The 15,325-nt window shown below is 39.6% G+C and overlaps 1 protein-coding gene and 1 pseudogene across 1 annotated transcript in view; one reads left to right on the forward strand and one right to left on the reverse strand.

Moving 5' to 3' along the window:
• The window catches only part of C9H11orf58 (chromosome 9 C11orf58 homolog), a 36,590-nt gene that overhangs the window by 2,564 nt on the left and 18,701 nt on the right, over nucleotides 1-15,325 (reverse strand). The window contains exons 3-4 of the mRNA XM_057750198.1: nucleotides 2,291-2,351; nucleotides 597-706 (exon numbers count right to left, since the gene is read on the reverse strand). Of these exons, the coding sequence (XP_057606181.1) occupies nucleotides 597-706; nucleotides 2,291-2,351 (171 nt within the window). The remainder of the gene's footprint in view (nucleotides 1-596; nucleotides 707-2,290; nucleotides 2,352-15,325) is intronic.
• LOC130861370 (prostaglandin E synthase 3-like) lies at nucleotides 14,263-14,871 on the forward strand (annotated as a pseudogene).

Here is a 15,325-nt window from a genome sequence, read left to right on the forward strand (position 1 = left end):
GCTGCCTAGGGAAGAAGTGAGACTCTGGCATCTCCATGGGTTTTATACACTGGGGCTTGAGTAGGCTTTTAGCTTAAGAAAGGGCTCTGAAGACCACTCACCTTTTCCCTGGCTTGAAAATAACACGTTATTATCTTCCTGATGGAAACAATATTTTTTAAGTAAATAAGGCAAGTTAACTACTGACCCACGGGAATGTTGAAACAGTTATCAATGTGTTGCATATTACATTACTTTGGAGTAATGAACCAGTAGTTATTATATGAAAAGAGATGACATAAGAAAACTTTCCTAAACCAGTATTTACATGAAACATTTCATGTAACTTGTATGTTGTTCATGCCTACTTAAGATGTGCCCTAATGATTATCTAAGCAGAATTTACATTTAAGCTAGTATCAGAAAACATATTTCTAAAACTCTCAAAAATCTCTCATTATCTTTTATAAAGACCTAGTTTGGCATATAAAAATATTTTAAGTAACTGCATAAAGAAAGCTTTCCACATAGGATTCTTGATTGCTAGAGTAATGTAACAGAAATAAAAGATATCAAATTGGAAACTTTCTACGTAATCAAAATAAGTTAATTACTACCTCACTGAAGCCAAGTCCACAATGTCGTCGATATCTTCCAGATAATTTACTGTCCATACTTTGTTGATATTGAGACTCCAGTTCTTCATTAATTTTCTTGTCTTCTTCCCCTGTATGTCCAGTGTACTTTGATTATGTTTCAGTCAAATTAATAAAAATATTTGATTACACAAAAAACCTATAATACAGATGCTATTATATTCAGGGCTGATTTCTCTGTGACTAATTTTACAGTAAATTTTGTGGATGGGTTTACATACCACAGGTAGCTACCTAACAGACAAAATAATTGAAGGATGTATTTATGATAACTTCTTTAGTAACCAATCCCCTGAAGCACAAGTTGTTTATTAAAGATGAAAAGCTTGCATTTTTCCATGTAATAATTCAAACCAGATACAAGAATCTCAGAACTGCCTCAAGTTTAGATATTGTAAATATTAATTACTAAGAACTTTGGGCATCATGTTTTGGTTCATTTATAGTCTAATAATGGTTCTCCTGAAAGTGAAAGTTTCCTCCCAGTCACAAAGGAAAAGACCTCCAACAATAGCTTCTGTCTTTGAACAGAAATAATGAAAAGGCACACAACTCTGTTCAGAGAATGGCTAAATATAATGACTATGGAATGGCTCTTCTTTATGCCTTTCTTTGCATATCAGTTTACTGCACAAACAAACTTATTTGTTATTTTATCATGCAACATTAGATATATATACTTTTTTAACTTATATTCTGTTGTATATAAGTTATGATGCAGAATACTAAACCACCTACAAACTTACCACCCAAGAACTAGAACATTACCAATACCACTGAAGCTTTCTGTACATGACATTTTAATTTGTAAACACAAGAAGAATTTCATATTTTAAAAGAATGAATGCAACAGTTAAATATATTTCCATTCTGGCAAAGCTCAGGACTCTTTTGCCTTTTGTAGCAATGCAAATCAATTTGAAATAATTGTTCAACATCAGAAAAATAAAACGTCTATAAATTTCTAAAACGTGCTACATATTCTATGTCAGTATAAAGTTAATTTAAATGATGTAATTAAAGGTTTTCTTAAATATATCTAGGTCATTATGCCTTGTTATTAATAACATCTAAGATTAAGGTCAATTTTAAATGGGAGAAAACTTATACTTTTCAGCAGAGTTCGAATCCAAACCCTAATTCATTTTCAGCTTTTAATTTAAAAGTCACCCCCCCCCAAAATTAAAACGGAAATTAATTTCTTCAGTCTTTCCAATGAGTTTATACTCTTTAAAGATTTCAGAGGAAAACTTAGTGAATACACTAAAAACCAGTATAATATGACAACTATAATACTGTATATAATACTTTACAAAATATATGTAAACTCTGGATACTACAGTTGGCAAGATGAGGCATAAAACCTCACTACAATTAAAATACTACATGTTGTGATTAGTAAAAATGAACACAAAAACAGGTCAGTTTCTTGGTTAGAATATAATATTGACATATACTCTCAAATCTTTTTATGAAAGTATATACTAATTGTTACATGATATATGTAATGTGTTTACACGTATTACTTAATTTCTAACATTTTAATCATTAGAACTAATCAATTATATACAGAAGTTAGAATATCCCAAAATATGTACAAATATTTCATATTCCAAATTTAGCACCTCAACTTTAATTATATTTTACTTTCTTACCTGTTCGGAAGTGAGATGTGGATTTGTGATCTCCTATAACAAGACGACCAGTATGTTCTTTCTATGAGAAAGCAGGAAATTTATTAGAATTTGAGACCACTAATTCAACATAATTATTAAATGTCTACTATGTGCCTAACACTCTTCCAGGCTTATGTGATACAGTGAAGAAAAAGGAGTAAATTAAGATTCTTGTCTTTATGGAACTTACATTCTTGCATGGAGAGGGATGAGGAGGGAAAACAAAATCAGTAAGTAAATTTTGTCTGAAGGCAGTATCATTACAATAAACCAAGCAGAGGAAGGAGACTGAAAGTATGTAGAGTTCAAGCTGGAATTTTAAATGGGATAGATAGATAACTAGAAAACTGGATCAATCTAAACACTTTCTTTCCTAAAATGCCAGTTAAATGAGCTGCTTTAATTTTCCCACTTTCTCTTTTCTGATGTCTCAGGCATATATCATGGACAAAAAGCAAATGAGATTATTTAACTGAATAGATTTATAATGAACAAAGTGACAGAAATTTAAAATATAAAAAATAAAAATAATCATTACTATTCAACAGCATACCACAAATAGCTAGCTCATTACTTTTGACTACAATAAACATCTACTTTCAAACTATCAAAAAGCTCAGAAATTAAAACAATCTAGTTCTATAAAACATAAAAATAAATCTGACTCAAAGCTACCAACTAATTAGCTTACATAATTACTCTCAATTTATCGATTCCAATCCACTCTTTATGGTTCATATTTAGTTTTGAAACTGAGCAGGAGCCTGTGGGGCTCCTGGGCATGGAAGCCTTTCTGTGTCCCCAGTTTCTTCTTTATAGGGAACAGACTCCAGCCTCCATGACCCTCCCTGAGTTCCAAAGGGCAGATTTCAACAAGTAGCCTTCCGACAGGGTCCTCGTTCTGGGGACCTCGTTCAGGGTCCTCAAGGGGTATACATAACAATATCTTTGAGTTTTTTACAGAACTAAAACCCCCAACAAATGTTAAGAATGCTAAGATGTTAGCACTCTTCACTCCAGATTAAAGGAACCAGAGAAGCTCTTCAAGAGACCACCTGAGGCCAGATTAAAAGAGTCACAGAAACTCATCAGACCACCTGAGTCCAGATTAAATGAGTGCAGGCTCTGCACACACCCTGATCCTTATCAGCAACCCTGCCCTTGAACCACTGCTATAAAACTCCTCACCAAATCCCCCCAGGTTGGGGGACATAGTTTTAAGAGGCACAAGCCCACAGTGTCCCTCTTTGCCTGGTACAGCAATAAAGCTGTTCTCTTCTACTTCACCAAAAACTCTGTCTCTGAGATTCAATTTGGCACTGGTGCACAGAGGCTGAGTTTTTGACATCAGTTTCACAAGATAAAGAAATAAATTGTTTGGGAGACTGGCTAAGATGCTCACCTCCTATCATGAGCACATGAAAAGCAGAACAGCTATTGATGAAAAAGACTGGGAACCACCAGAAAAGATTTTCTACAACTAAAGACGTAAGGAAGGAACCACAGCAACCTGAATATAATCAAACCCCATACCTCCTGGGGTGGATGATCCACAAACTGGAGAACAATTACACTGTAGAGGTTCTCCTACAAGAGTGAGAGTTCCAAGCCCCAAGTCAGGCTCCCCAGCCCAAGGGTCTGGTTCCAGGAAGATGAGCCCCCAGAGCACTGGCTTTGAAGGCCCTTGGGGCTTAACCGCAGGAGCTCCACAGGACTGGGGAAAACAGACTTCACTCTTAGAGGGGGCACGCAAAATCTTACATGCACCCAGACACAAGGCAAAAGCAGTAATCTGATAGGCACCCAGGCCAGACCTACCTCCTGGTCTTGGAGAGTCTCCTGAAGGGGGTGGGGGGGTGGGACTGTGGCTCACCCTGGGGACATGGACACTGGTAGCAGCATGCTGGGGAACACTGTTGGTAGCTGACATCTTGGCCCATTAGTCCCAAGACCTTATCCCATCCAACAGTCTGTAGGCGCTAGTGTTGGACTCAGGCCAAACAAGTAACTGGGTGGGGACACTGCCTCACCCCTCAGCAGACTGGCTGCATAAAGACTTCTTGACCCCACAGCCACCTCAGGACGTGCCCCTAGACACAGCCCTGCCCACGAGAGGGTCAAGACCCAGCTCCACCCACCAGTGGGCAGACACTAGCCCCTCCCTCCAGAAAGCTTGCACAAGCCTGTAGAGCAGCCTCACCCACCGGGGGAAGATACCAGATCCAAGAAAAATATTCCCGCTGACTGCAGACAGAGTCCACCCACAGCAGACCAGACCCGACCCTGGGACCAGGCCCTATCCACAGGACAACTTAACCTTCAGGACACCTTGGACTCCACAACTAACTGTGTCAGGAACTACTTCCCAACCCCCAAACAATCTTACATGTGCTCTGGGATCACAGGGCCCTGCACCCAGACCCCAGGAACCAGCTCTGACTGCCCACTAGCCCCCAGAACCTGGCTTAACCTGCCAGCGGGTGGGCAACAGCCCCAGAGTCTTCGTGAACCTGACTCTGCCCACCCACCCAGCACTAGCCCTGGGGCCCCCTAGGGTTCCACAAGCAGCCACTTTGTGACCAGGGCCCTGCTAAACAGCAGCCAGCAGCATCTGCACAAGGCAGGGTCTGGCAACCAATCAGATTAGGGGCCAACCAGGCCTACCAGATCACCCACAGAGTCAGGCGGCCACAACAACAGGACCCACGTAGCCCTCTTAGAAGGAAACTCTGGAGCATATAGCTTCAGGGGCAAGAGGGGAGTGCACTGCTGGGATGTGTAGGACGCATCCTAGAGGGCCACTTCTCCAAAGTCAAGAAACGCAACTAACCTACTACGACATACACAAAAATACAAATAACAACTTAGACAAAATGAGGCGGCAGAGGAATATATTCCAGATGAAGGAACAGATAAAACTCCAGAAGAACTAATTGGAGATAGGCAATCTACCTGAGAAAGAGTTCAGAGTAATGATTGTAAAGATGATCAAAGAACTTGGGAGGAGAATGGATGCACTGAGAGAGAAGTTTTTAACAAAGAGTTAGAAAACTTCAAGAACAATCAAACAGAGGTGAAAAACACAGTAACGGAAATGAAAAACACACTGGAGGGAATAAATAGAAGACCGAGTGAATCAGAAGAATGGATCAGTGAGCTGGAAGACAGAGTACTGGAAATCACTGCAACTGAGAAGAAAAAAGAAAAAAGAATGAAAAGAAATGTGGACAGTTTCAAAGACCTCTGGGACAACATCAAGTGGACTAATGTTAGCATTAAAGAGGTCCCAGAAAGAGGAGAGAGAGAGAAAAAGCCTGAGAAAGTATTTGAAGACATAATAGCTGAAAAATTCCCTAACCTGCGAAAGGAAACAGTCACTCAAGTCTAGGAAGTCCAAAGAATCAAGGAACACACCAAGACACCTTGTAATCAAGACAACAAAAATTAAAGACAAAGAAAGAATAGTAAAAGCAGCAAGGGAAAAAAGCAATAACACATAAGGGAACTCAATAAGGCTATCAGCTGATTTTTCAACAGAAACTGCAGGCCAGAAGGAAGTGCCATGACATATTTAAAGTGATGAAAGGGGAAAAAAATACAAGCAAGAATACTCTACACAGCAGGGCCCCTATTCAGATTTGATGGAGAAATCAAAAGTTTTACACACAAATAAAAGGTAAAAGAACTCAGCACCAGCAAACCAGCTTAAGAACAAATGCTAAAGGAACTTCTCTAGGTGAGAAAGAAAAGGCCAGAACTAGAAACAACAAAATTACAAAATGAAAAAGCTAACCAGTAAAAGCAAACACAGTAAAGGTAGGAAATAATCCACATACAAACTAGTAGGGAGGCTGAAAGACAAAAGTAGAAAAATTATCTGTATCTACAATAAGCAGTTAAGGGATACACAAAACAATCAGATATAAAATATGATATCAAAAACAGTAATTGTGAGGGGAGGTGAGTACAAATGCAGGATTTTAAAAATGCATTTGTAAAATGATACAAATCAACCACTTTGCAAGGCAGAAACAGAGACACAGATGTAGGGAACAAACATATGGACACCAAGTGGGGAAAGCTGGGGGGGAAGGGGAATGAATTGGGAGATTGGGATTGCCATATATACATAACTAATAAGAAAAAAAAATATCAGATTGTACACTTTAAATATATGCAGTTTATTGTACATCAATTGTATCTCAATGAAAGTTCTTAAGGAATAAAATGCATTTGTAATTAAGAAAGCAGCAACTTAAAACAATCATGTATATATATAGACTGTGCTATAAAAACCTTATGGTAATCACAGACAAAAAATCTATAATGGATATACACACAAAACTTTACATAACACTACAGACAGTCATTAAATCACAAGAGAAGAAAACAAAAGAAGGGGAGAGACCTACAAAAACAACTCCAAAACAATTAACAAAATGACAATAATATATATATTGATAATTATCTTAAATGTAAAGAGACTAAATGCTCCAACCGAAAAGACAGAAACCGGCTGAATGAACATAAAAACAAGACCTGTATATACACTACCTACATACACTACCTACAAGACACTCACTTCAGATCTAGAGATACATACAGACTGAAAGTGAGGGGATGGAAAAAGGTATTCCACACAAATGGAAATCAAAAGAAAGCAGAGTAGCTATACTTAGACAATATAGATTTTAAAATAAAGACTGTTACAGGAGACAAAGACACTACATAATGATAAAGGGATCAATCCAAAAAGAAAATTTAACAATTGTAAATATATATGCACCCCATAAAGAAGCATCTCAATATATAAGGCAAATGTTAACACATTATTGACTGGAGAAACATTAATACATTTTTGGAGAGTGATACAATTAACATCACTGTGTGAAGTTCTTAGAGCTTAAAACTGATCAAGGGTTCATTACACAACTTATGACTGTCATGATCATTCACCTTTTGCTCCGTTAGGTTTTTGTTCCAACCTTGTGTACATTATAAACAGAAAATTTTCAAAAATGACACACTGAAATTTTGGGTGAAGAATTTTTCAGTGAATTTTATGCAGTCACTTTCTCTGACTGAACGACTTATGTACTAGTGTCTCAGAAGAAGACAGTTCCTCAGAATGTAGTTCTGATTCAGACGGTGTGAATATTAAACCAACAAATATTAAACCAACAAAAAGACAAAAAACCTTAGTGACTCATTCTGATAAGGAAAGTGAAAATGAAGAATGCTGGAGAATGCTCCTTTGCTTCTACAGAAGAGTGGGTTGAAGACAACATTTCATGAAAGTTAGACGACTTCACAAGTGTGTCAGGTGTAACTACTGAATGTAACAACCAACAAAATGTTAGTGAAATAACACAATTAACTTTTAGCTGGCCAAAATAAAAATCGCTGGCCACAGACAAAATCCCTCGGTCAATAATGAATTAACAGATATAAACAGAAACTGTGGAAATTTGCTGGTAGTTCAGTGGTTAGGCCTTGGCACTTTCACCGCTGGGGCCCAGGTTCAATCCCTGGTTAGGGAACTAAGATCCTGCAAGCTATGTGGCATGGCCTCCCTGCCCTGCCACACACACACACACACACACAAAAAGAGAGAGAGAGAAATCAACAGTAACACAATAATTAGGGACTTTAACACTCCACTTACAGACCATCCAGACAGAAAATCAATAAGGAAACACAGGACTTAAATAACACATCAGACCAAATGCACTTAATTAATACAAGAAAAAAAAAACTGCAAGAAACACAAACACATGGAGGATGAAAAAATATGCTACTAAACAACCAATTGATCACTGAAGAAATCAAAGAGGAAATCCAAAAATACCTCAAGACAAATGAAAACAAAACAACAATACAAAAGGTATGGGACACAGCAAAAGCAGTCCTAAGAGGGAGATTAAGATGTGGAGCTCACCTCCTCCCACAGATACATCAAAAATACACCTACATGTGGAACAATTCTCACATAACACCTATTGAACGCCTGCAGAAGATCTCATACAACCAAAGCTGCAGGAAAGATCACCACATAACTGACTAGGACAATAGTGGGGAAAAAAAGGGGAATTGGGATGGAACCTGCACCCCACCCCGGGAGGGAGCTATTTAAGAGGAAAGGTTTTTTCTCACCTTGGGAACCCCCTTCATCAGCTAGAAAGATCAGCCTAGACAGAAAGTTGAGCTTCACTGGCTCAGAAGTGCAGCAACTGGCCTGAGGCAGGCAGAACAGAGAGAGACCAGCACAGATGGTCCTGGCCACCTTGCTGTAATTACTCCCCAGCCTGAGACATGTGTCTGCTGGTGCACGGAGGCTGGGTGCTGAAACTCAGGCTTCAGTGGACAGACCTGGGGAGAGGATTGGGGTTGGCTGTGTGGAGACAGCCCAAATGCACTGGAGTGTGGCCCGGGCCACAACTAAGGGTGTGGGCAGGATAAAGTATGGGTCCACCACAGAAGCCTCACTGGTAATGTGCTCATGAAGGGAAGGTCAGGACCCTGCCACAGTAGTCTCACTCTGCTTGTGCTCGCAGTGGGCACAACTCTGACTCTATGAGCTCTGGTAGCAGGCAAGCTCTGGTGGTTGCCTACAGACAGATATGGGGCTGAAATCTGAGCCGTGTCTGGCAGCTTTGAGACTTTGGCAGATTTACTCCTCTGGTGCCTTTGTAAGCTCAGCACCTGGGGGACATCCACACAGATTATTGGTGCTTCGTGGTTGGGGTGTGTCCAGAGTTAGCAGCTGTGGGTTCTGTAGGCAAGTGCACACAAGGCAGGGCCGGGGTCTGCGCTAATTCTGTAGCTCCCACAGTGGGTCCAGGTGTGCGACTATGGTGGGTCCTGGTGCCTGACTTTGGCGGATCTTTCTGAGAATTGAGCCTGAGGGACATCTGGGCTAATTAACTGCATTCCCACAGCTGAAGCAGGGCCGAGAGCAGTGCCAACAACTATGTATTTTGTCAGCGCTTATGACAGGGGACAGGAGACACCACAGAGCATACTTTCCAGTGGACAGCTCCTGGAGAGGAATACCTAGTGGCTCCTCTCCCAGCAGGAGTGCTCCAGTCCTAGCTACCTCACACTGCAGTTTAGAGATCCGAGAGCTTCTACCCCAACAAGTGGGGAGCAGACCCTGCCTTCGACAGGGCTATGACAGCGACAGAGCAAAGTGGAGGCCCCTGTTCAACATCCAGTGCAAGCTCTGGTCACCACAACACCAATCACACCCCCTATCAAGGGGATAACACAAGCACACACTGAGGAAAGATGTGGCAGTCATCCATACTAAAAGTAATCTTCACACCAAAAATATTAGACTCATGCAGGCTACACAGGGACATTCCCACATAAAAACAGCCCTTTAAGACCACAGTAGATAACTGTTTCTCCTAAAGTCATAGAGTTAGAGAAACATAAGTAAAATGAAGGTACACATGAACTGCTCTCAATGAAAAAGAACAAGAGAAATTCCCTGGAAGTATAAACAATGAAACACCTCTCCAATCTACTAGACCCTGAGTTCAAACAGAAGGCAATAAAAATACTAAAGGAATTAACAAAGGCTATCAACAGAAATGCATATCACTATAACAAGAAATTAGAAACTATAAAGAGGTGCCAATTAAAATTAGAAAACTGCCAATCTGCTAAGACAAAACCTGAGCTAAAGGCAATTAACAGCAAATTAAATAATGCAGAAGAACAAATAAGTGATCTGGAAGATAAAATAATGAAAATCATCCAATCAGAACAGCAGACAAAAAGACAAGTGAAAAAAAAAAAATAAAAGCAATATACAAGACTTATGGGATAAAATAGAGCGAGTCAATTTACATATAATAGAGATTCCCAGAAGAAGAAATAAAAAAAGGGATCGAAAATGCATTTGAAGAAATTATGGCTGAAAACTTCCCAAACCAAAAGGAAACAGATATCCAGGTACAGGAAGCACAGAGTCCCAAACAAGATGAACCCAAGCAAACCTACACCATGACATATTATAATTAAAATGGCTGGGCTTCCTAGGTGGCGCAATGGTTAAGAATCCGCCTGCCAATGCAGGGGACACAGGTTTGTTCCCTACTCCAGGAAGATCCCACATGCCATGGAGCAACTAAGCCCGTGTGCCAAAAAAAAAAAAAAAAAAAAAAGGCAAAAGTTAAAGTGAGGATTCTACAGGCAGCAAGAGAAAAAAAGTTACTTACAAAGAAACTCATTAGTCTATCAGCTAACTTCTCTATAAAAACGTTGCAGGACAGAAGGGAGTGGCAAGATATATTCAAACTTTCTAAAAGGGAAAAACCTGCAACCTGGGATACTCTACACAGCAAGATTATCATTTAGAATAGAAGGAGAGATAAAGAATTTCCCAGACAAGCAAAAGCTAAAAGAATACAGTAATACAAAACCTAAATAGACACCTCTACAAAGAAACATACAGACAGCCAAGAAGCACATGAAAAGATGTTCAACACTGCTAATTATTAGAGAAATGCAAATCAAAACTACAATGAGATATCACCACACACCAGTCAAAATGGCTATCATCAAGAAACCCACAAACAATAAATGGTGAAGAGGGTGTGGAGAGAAGGGAACCCCTTTTGCACTGCTGGTGGGAATGTAAATTGGTACAGCCACTATGGAGAACAGTATGGAGGTTCCTTAAAAAACTAAAAATAGAGCTACCATATGACCCTGCAATCCTACTCCTGGACATATGTCCAGAGAAAAACATGGTCCAAAAGGATACATGCACCCCAATGTTCACTGCAGCACTGTTTACAATAGCCAAGACATGGAGCAACCTAAATATCCACTGACAGAGGAATGGATAAAGATGTGGTACATATATACAATGGAATATTACTCAGCCGTTAAAAAGAATGAAATAATGCCATTTGCAGTAACATGCATGGACCTAGAGATTGTCATACTGAGTGAAGTAAGACAGACACAAAGAAATATCATATGACAGTACTTACATGCAAAATCTAAAAAGACATGATACAAATGAACTTATTTATAAAACGGAAATAGACTCACAGTCTTAGTGAACTTATAGTTACCAGGGGGAAGGGTGGAGGGAAGGGATAGCTAGGGAGTTTGGGATTGACATGTACACACCCATATGTTTCAAATGGATAACCGACAAGGACCTACTGTATAGCACAGGGAACTCTGCTCAATGTTATTTGGCAGCCTGGATGGGAGGGGAGTTTGGGAGAGAATGCATACATGTATATGTATGGCTGAGGCACTTTGCCGTGCACCTGAAACTATCACAACATTGTTAACTGGCTATACTCTAATATAAAATTAAAAGTTAAAAAAATAAACTAAAATGGCTGACAGACATAAATACAGGACAGGACATCATAAAACTCCTACAAAAAAGATAGGCAAAATATTCTCTGACATAAATTGTAGGAATGTTTTCTTACATCAGTTTCCCAAGGAAATAGAAATAAAAGAAAAATAAACAAATGGGACCTAATTAAACTTAAAGCTTTTGCACAGCAAAGGAAACCATAAACAAAATGAAAAGGCAACCTATGGAACAGGAGAAAATATCTGCAAATGAAGCAACCCACAAGGGATTAATCTACAAAATACAGAAATAGTTGATATAGTTCAATACCCACCCCCCCACCAAAAAAGGGGCAGAAAACATACACAGACATTTCTCCAAAGACATACAGATGCCCAACAGGTACATGAAAAGATGTTCAACATCACTAATTATTAGAGAAGTGCAAATCAAAACTATAAGGAGGTATCACATCACACAGGTCAGAATGGCCAACATCAAAAGTCTACAAATAATAAATGCTGGAGATGGTGTGGAGAAAAGGGATCCCTCCTATACTGTTGGTGGGAATGTAAACTGGTGTAGCCATTGTAAAGTACAGTATGGAGGTTCCTTAAAAAACTAAAATCAGGGACTTCCCTGGTTGCACAGTGGTTAGGAATCCCCTGCCAATGCAGGGGACATGGGTTTGATCCCTGGTCTAGGAGGATCCCACGTGCCATGGAGCAACTAGGCCCATGCACCACTACTACTGAGCCTGCACTCTAGAGCCTGCGAGCCACAACTACTGAGCCTTGCAATGCAACTACTAAAGCCCGCATGCTTAGAGCCTGTGCTCTGCAACAAGAGAAGCCACCACACTGAGAAGTCGACACACCACAACAAAGAGTAGCCTCTGTTCACTCCAACTAGAGAAAGCCCATGCACAGCAATGAAGACCCAACACACCCCGAAAAAATAAAAAATAAAAAAATAAAAACAGAATTACCATTTGAAAAGATACGTGTACCCCAAAGTTCACAGCAGCACTATTTACAACAGCCAAGGCATGGAAGCAACCTAAATGTTCATCGATAAAGGAATGGATAAAGAAGATGCGGTATGTATGTATGCACATGCGTGCATGCACGTGCGCGCGCACACACACACACACACACACAATGGAATATTACTCAGCCATAAAAAAGAATGAGATAATGCCATTTTGCAGCAACAAGGATGGAGCTAGAGACTATCATACTAAGTGAAGTCCGACAGAGAGAGACAAATATTATGGTATCACTTACACATGGACTTTAAAAAAAATGATACTAATGAACTTATTTCCAAACAGACACAGACTCTCAAACTTCAAAAACAAACATAATGGTTACCAAAGTGGAAAGGGGAGAAGGGAGGGATAAATTAGGAGTTTGGGTTAACATATACACACTATGATATATAAAATAGATAATCAACAAGGACCTACTGTATAGCACAGGGAACTCTACTCAATATTCTGTAATATCCTATATGGGAAAAGAATCTGAAAATGAATATATGTATATGTGTAACTGAATCAATTTGCTGTACACCTGAAACTAACACAACACTGCAAATCAACTGTAATATAGTATAAAAATTAAATTAAGAAATAAAAAAATAAAATAAACAAGATCCTAGTGTATAGCACAGGAACTATATTCAATATCTTGTAGTAAACTATAATGGAACGTAATATGAAAAATATATAAAACTGAATCACTTTGCTGTACACCAGAAAGTAACACCACATGGTAACTGAAATATATTTCCATGAAAAATAAATAAGTAAACAAAATGGAAAAAAAAGGGCAGAAAAGAAACAAAAGCAGTTCTAAGAAGGAAGTTAATAGCCATACAAGCTTACCTCAGGAAAGAAGATAAATCTCAAACATACTTAATCTTACACCTAATGCAACTAGAGAAAGAATGAACAAGACCTCAAGTTAGTAGAAGGAAAGAAATCATAATGATCAGAGCATAAATAAGAAAACAATAGAAAAGATCAATGAAACCAAAAGCTGATCCTTTGAAAAAATAAACAAAACTGATAAATCTTTAGCCAGACTCATCAAGAAAAAAAGGGCTCAAATCAATAAAATTAGAAATGAAAAAGGAGAAGTTACAACTGACATCACAGAAATACAAAGGATCATAAGAGACTACTACTACAAGCAAATATACACCAACAAAACGGACAACTTGGAAAAAATGGACAAACTCTTAGAAAGGTACACTCTCCCAAGGTTGAACCAGGAAGAAATTGAAAATATGAAGAAACTAATCACAGATACTCAAGTTGAAACTGTGATTAAAAACTTCCAACAGCTCACCACCCCTCGCTAGCACGCACATTCACTCTCTGTCCTCGTGCCCCTTTTCCTACACTTTCCTCTTCTCCCGAACCTGAGGAGTCACTCTCCCTGCCGGGTGCATTCTAAGGACCCAGGTCAAGCCCCAATGCTGCTGCGCCACCGCTGTCACTTAAGGGAAGCGAGAAGAGGCCGTGACTGCGGAGAAGATGCCAGAGTTGCCTGCCTAGGAGCTGCCACCAGAGAGGCCCACCCACCCGTGTGCCAGTCCCCCTGCCCTGTTCACAATGCAGCCTGCTTCTGCAAAGTGGTACGATCGAAGGGACTATGTCCTCATTGAATTTTGTGTTGAAGACAGTAAAGATGTTAATGTAAACTTTGAAAAAATCCAAACTTACATTCAATTGTCTTGGAGGAAGTGATAATTTTAAACATTTAAACGATACTGACCTTTTTCACTGTATTGATCCAAGTGATTCCAAGCATAAAAGAACGGACATATCAATTTTATGTTGTTTACGAAAAGGAGAACCTGGCCAGCCATGGCCAAGGTTAACAAAAGAAAGGGCAAAGCTTAATTGGCTTAGTGTGGACTTCAATAATTGGAAAAACTGGGAAGATGATTCAGATGAAGACATGTCTAATTCTGATTGTTTCTCTGAGATGATGAACAACATGGGTGGTGATGAGGATGCAGATTTACCAGAAGTAGATGGAGCAGATGATGATTCACAAGACAGTGATGATGAAAAAATGCTAGATCTGGAGTAAGGAATGCTATCATCACTGGATTTTGAGAAAGAAAAATAACTTCTCTGCAAGATTTCATAATTGAGAGAATTCCTGAGTTGATAGCTCTAAAGGCACATGCTGTATTTGCCTCCTTTAACCCATTTTTCAACCTGTTATTTATTTATTTATTGGCTGTGTTGGGTCTTCGTTGCTGTGCACGGGCTTTCTCTAGTTGTGGTGAGTGGGGGCTACTCTTCGTTGTGGTGCATGGCCTTCTCATTGCGATGGCTTCTCTTGCTGCAGAGCATGGGCTCTAGGCACGTGGGCTTCAGTAGTTGTGGCTCACGGACTGTAAAGCGCAGGCTCAACAGCTGTGGCTCACAGGCTTAGTTGCTCCGTGGCATGTGGGATCCTCCCAGCCCAGGGATTGAACCTGGCCCCTGCATTGGCAGGCGGATTCTTAACCACTGCGCCATCAGGGAAGTCCCCTCAACCTGTTTGTTTTCTTATAGTCTTCACTAAGGGTTGATATGTACCACTGTATGGGGCAATTTTAAGTCTGTTAAGGCAATAACCTTATGCAAGAACATTTCCCAGATTTCCATGACGCTGCTTAAG

This window comes from Hippopotamus amphibius, chromosome 9 (genome assembly GCF_030028045.1).
Source record: "Hippopotamus amphibius kiboko isolate mHipAmp2 chromosome 9, mHipAmp2.hap2, whole genome shotgun sequence".
Classification (NCBI taxonomy): domain Eukaryota; kingdom Metazoa; phylum Chordata; class Mammalia; order Artiodactyla; family Hippopotamidae; genus Hippopotamus; species Hippopotamus amphibius.